General features: G+C 39.2%; 1 protein-coding gene across 1 annotated transcript; it reads right to left on the bottom strand.

The window, feature by feature from the left end:
* Nucleotides 1-1,380: 1,380 nt before the first annotated feature.
* RPP25 (ribonuclease P and MRP subunit p25) lies at nt 1,381-2,022 on the bottom strand. Its single transcript, XM_040414630.1, has one exon. It carries the CDS (start codon nt 2,020-2,022, stop codon nt 1,381-1,383), a length of 642 nt encoding a protein of 213 aa, XP_040270564.1.
* Between the last annotated feature and the right edge of the window lie 1,267 nt (nt 2,023-3,289).

The raw sequence follows: 3,289 nt of genomic DNA, 5'->3' as shown, positions 1-3,289 counted from the left end.
GTCTTCACTTAGGATACTTTCACACCAGTGTTTTTGCCGGATCCGTCATGAATCAGCAAAAACGCTTCCATCATGATAATACAACCGTCTGCATCCGCTATGAACAGATCCGGTTGTATTAGCTCTAAAATAGCCATGACTGATCCGTCTCTAAAACCATTGTAAGTCAAAGAGAAAACGGATCTGTCACCATTGACTTATATTGTGAGTCATGACGGATCCGTCTTGCTCCGCATCTCAGCATACACTAAAAACCGCTGCTTGCAGCCCTTTTGTGTGCGGCATGGGAACGCAATGAAACGGAACGGAATGCATTCTGGTGCACTCCGATCAGTTCAGTTTTGTCCCCATTGACAATGAATGGGGACAAAACTGAAGCTTTTTCCTCTGCTATTGAGATCATATGACGGATCTCAATAGCGAAAAGGGAAAGCGTAGGTGTGAACACAAACTTTTTAGTGACTGGGGAGATTTGACAATTAACACAGACAAGTAAAGATTGATTGCAGACTGCTAGAAGATAAGGCATATGTCACTTCCCTTAATAAGATGTGTTACAAAGTTTCTTATATTCACCCGTACGTCTGATTAATGGCAAACACATTTTAAAAATTGCAATTTGGGAATTCTATTAGAGAAGATAATGTACTTTCCAAGTGGATTCTCTAAATTAACTACCTCTCTAAATCTTTGTAGAATACTACAGCTGATTTTTCTCCCCACCAACCTAAGGGGCACGTTTATTAAGACCGGTGTTGTAGACACTGGTCTTCATAAAGCCCTAAGCTGGCGGACAGCGACACGACTAACCATTGCGCCGCCACCTGTGCCTGAAATACGTACTAATATAGGCGTATTTCAGTATAATAAATAACCTCCTAAATATCAATCTGCTCAGCTCCTATCTGTGCTGCCTGCAGGTCAAACTCTAGATTCACTGTGACGGGTTCCATTCAACATGTGGCCACACAGTTTATTTCTAAACCCATGCCTGTTTGGATGTACATTGCAGAAGTTTGCTTTGACATACATTATATTTTGTATTTAATATATACAAAAGAACATATATCTTACTAAAATTGTCAATGCATTTCTTCAGCTGCCAAGGTACAATTTTTTTTTTTTTAACAAATGCAATAGTTCAATGATAATTTTAATGACCTTTATAATTATTTAGTATAATCTACAATAACACTGTACTGATATCCAAATATAATCTAGATTAAGATTGTTTTATGTACATATTGCATAGGAAAAGCTGGAATAAAATCAATGATTAAAAAAAAACACACAATGGACACAATGTATAACCAGGATTTTGTGCTTCTAGAACCATTACATTGCATACTACTTGGTGTTAGTTATCGTAAATTGTACTAGTTACTGATGCAGCCCAAAGCATTCTAATCCTTTCAATTCATTTGCAGATAGATCTATATTTATATTGCATGGAACCTCTTGAGATATTACTCTTACATCATGTTCCTGCAAGTTCCATGAACCTTCGCCTTCAGTGCTCGCATTTATTTTTCTCTTTTTGGAATCTGATGAACCATGTGATTCTAGTGTTCTCTTTCCGATCTCTTCTGTAGGAAGGCTCTGAGGAGGTTGGTAACCATCCTCTTGTGGATCCAAAGGATACTTGGACAGTAGTATATAGATGGAAGGGCAATTTTTGTAAACAGTTAAACATGGGGCTGGGTTTTTAATGACTGGCCCCTTCTGCTCCCATACTTCTTGCAAAGTTTTGTACTGTATCTTGGTGATTTGGTGTAGACCACCTATTTGCCTCTTCAATATTTCCACACAGGTAATGGCTTTAGTAACAGCCCGACCATAAGCTCCAAAGATTATCTGCTCAGTTCCCTCTGACTCCATATAAGATAATGCATATCCAACTAAATTACGAATTTTACTGCCCTCCTTTACTCTCATCTGTGCCACATGCGGATGAAGGTCCTTGAATGGTAGAGGATTCCCCTCATCTTCAACCATACTTCGCACCCGATGTAAGTTTTCCATTCTAAACAAGAAGACAGGATATATTTTTTAAATCATTTCTGGACAAAGAATAAAATGAACAACTGCAGAAATAATTTGTTTTTTAAAGAAAGAGGTCACCTTTTGACTCGAATATCTACTGTACCTCAGCTGGAAGATGAATGACAGCTGCTAAGAAAGCTCAGTGGGAATATACAGACTAACAACGCATGAATGCTAACCGTTCTAAGTAAATGTATGCATAATGTTCAAATGTCCAGCCAAGTAAAGATGATAACTATCAAGAACATGCAAAACCAAGGCAAATAGAAAGATTAGAATGGAAATAAGACTGAATATGTAGATTTCTAGGATCATCACATTCAAGTGAATTTCTACATTTCTGCTGTTGTCTAACTTCAAGATGTCAAATTCTGGGGTTACCGTAAAGTCATGAATATGGTAGTTTCATCTGTAAAATAAGTGTTTGCAACCAGTGAAATGTGATATTGCGGCGTGTTTAGTTGTACCAGATTAAAGGGGTATTCCTATAATAGATAGTTATGGCATAGAGGTGGGACCCGCATCTATCAAACATTTACAGTATGGCATATTCTGAGGGTATGCAAGAAATGTCTTTGATGAGGGTACCCCTTTAAAGTACTGCAAGACCAATAACATTTTGGAGGTTCTCTATAGTAAGCTGGTGACTCAGTGGGTAGCACTGCTGTCTAGCACTGGGGTCCTGGGTTTGAATCTGACCAGGTTAACAGCTCCATGCAGCTAATATGGTACCCATCTGCTTGTGTAGGCATCTCTAGTTTCTTCTTACACTCCAGAAATATGCTGCTATGGCACCCTATGAAATTGGCACAACTGTGTGTGAGTACATGTTAACTTGGGCTACATGATTTAGATCCTGAGTCCCAATGGGGACATGGGCTTTTGTGAGAGCGTCCTCTGTACAACACTGCAGAATACCTACCATGGGTGACAAAGAATAAAATATGTACTTACTGGGTTCTTTTGGCTCCTTATATTCCTGAGAAAAGATCTTTTCAGTGAATTTCTGGCTGTCAGGAGGATGAGGAGGGACATACGACTTCACAGAAAGTTGCCTGGAGCTGTTCAAGTATTCAGAGCATTTCAGCTCTTTAATTTCTTAACTTCTGCTTTTCCTTAATGAGTTCCCTGTCCATCCTTGTCTTTCCAGTTTCTATTGACTAGCCCCTACCGAGCGGAGGGATTTGTGGTCTTTCTGCTATCCTCTAGCATTATCAGCAAATGGGAGGTGTGGAGCTCCTGTCAC

The sequence above is a fragment of the Bufo bufo genome, chromosome 1 (genome assembly GCF_905171765.1).
Source record: "Bufo bufo chromosome 1, aBufBuf1.1, whole genome shotgun sequence".
Lineage (NCBI taxonomy): Eukaryota > Metazoa > Chordata > Amphibia > Anura > Bufonidae > Bufo > Bufo bufo.
The sequence above is the reverse complement of the archived record's forward strand: the minus strand, read 5'-3'. Positions and strand labels throughout refer to the sequence as shown.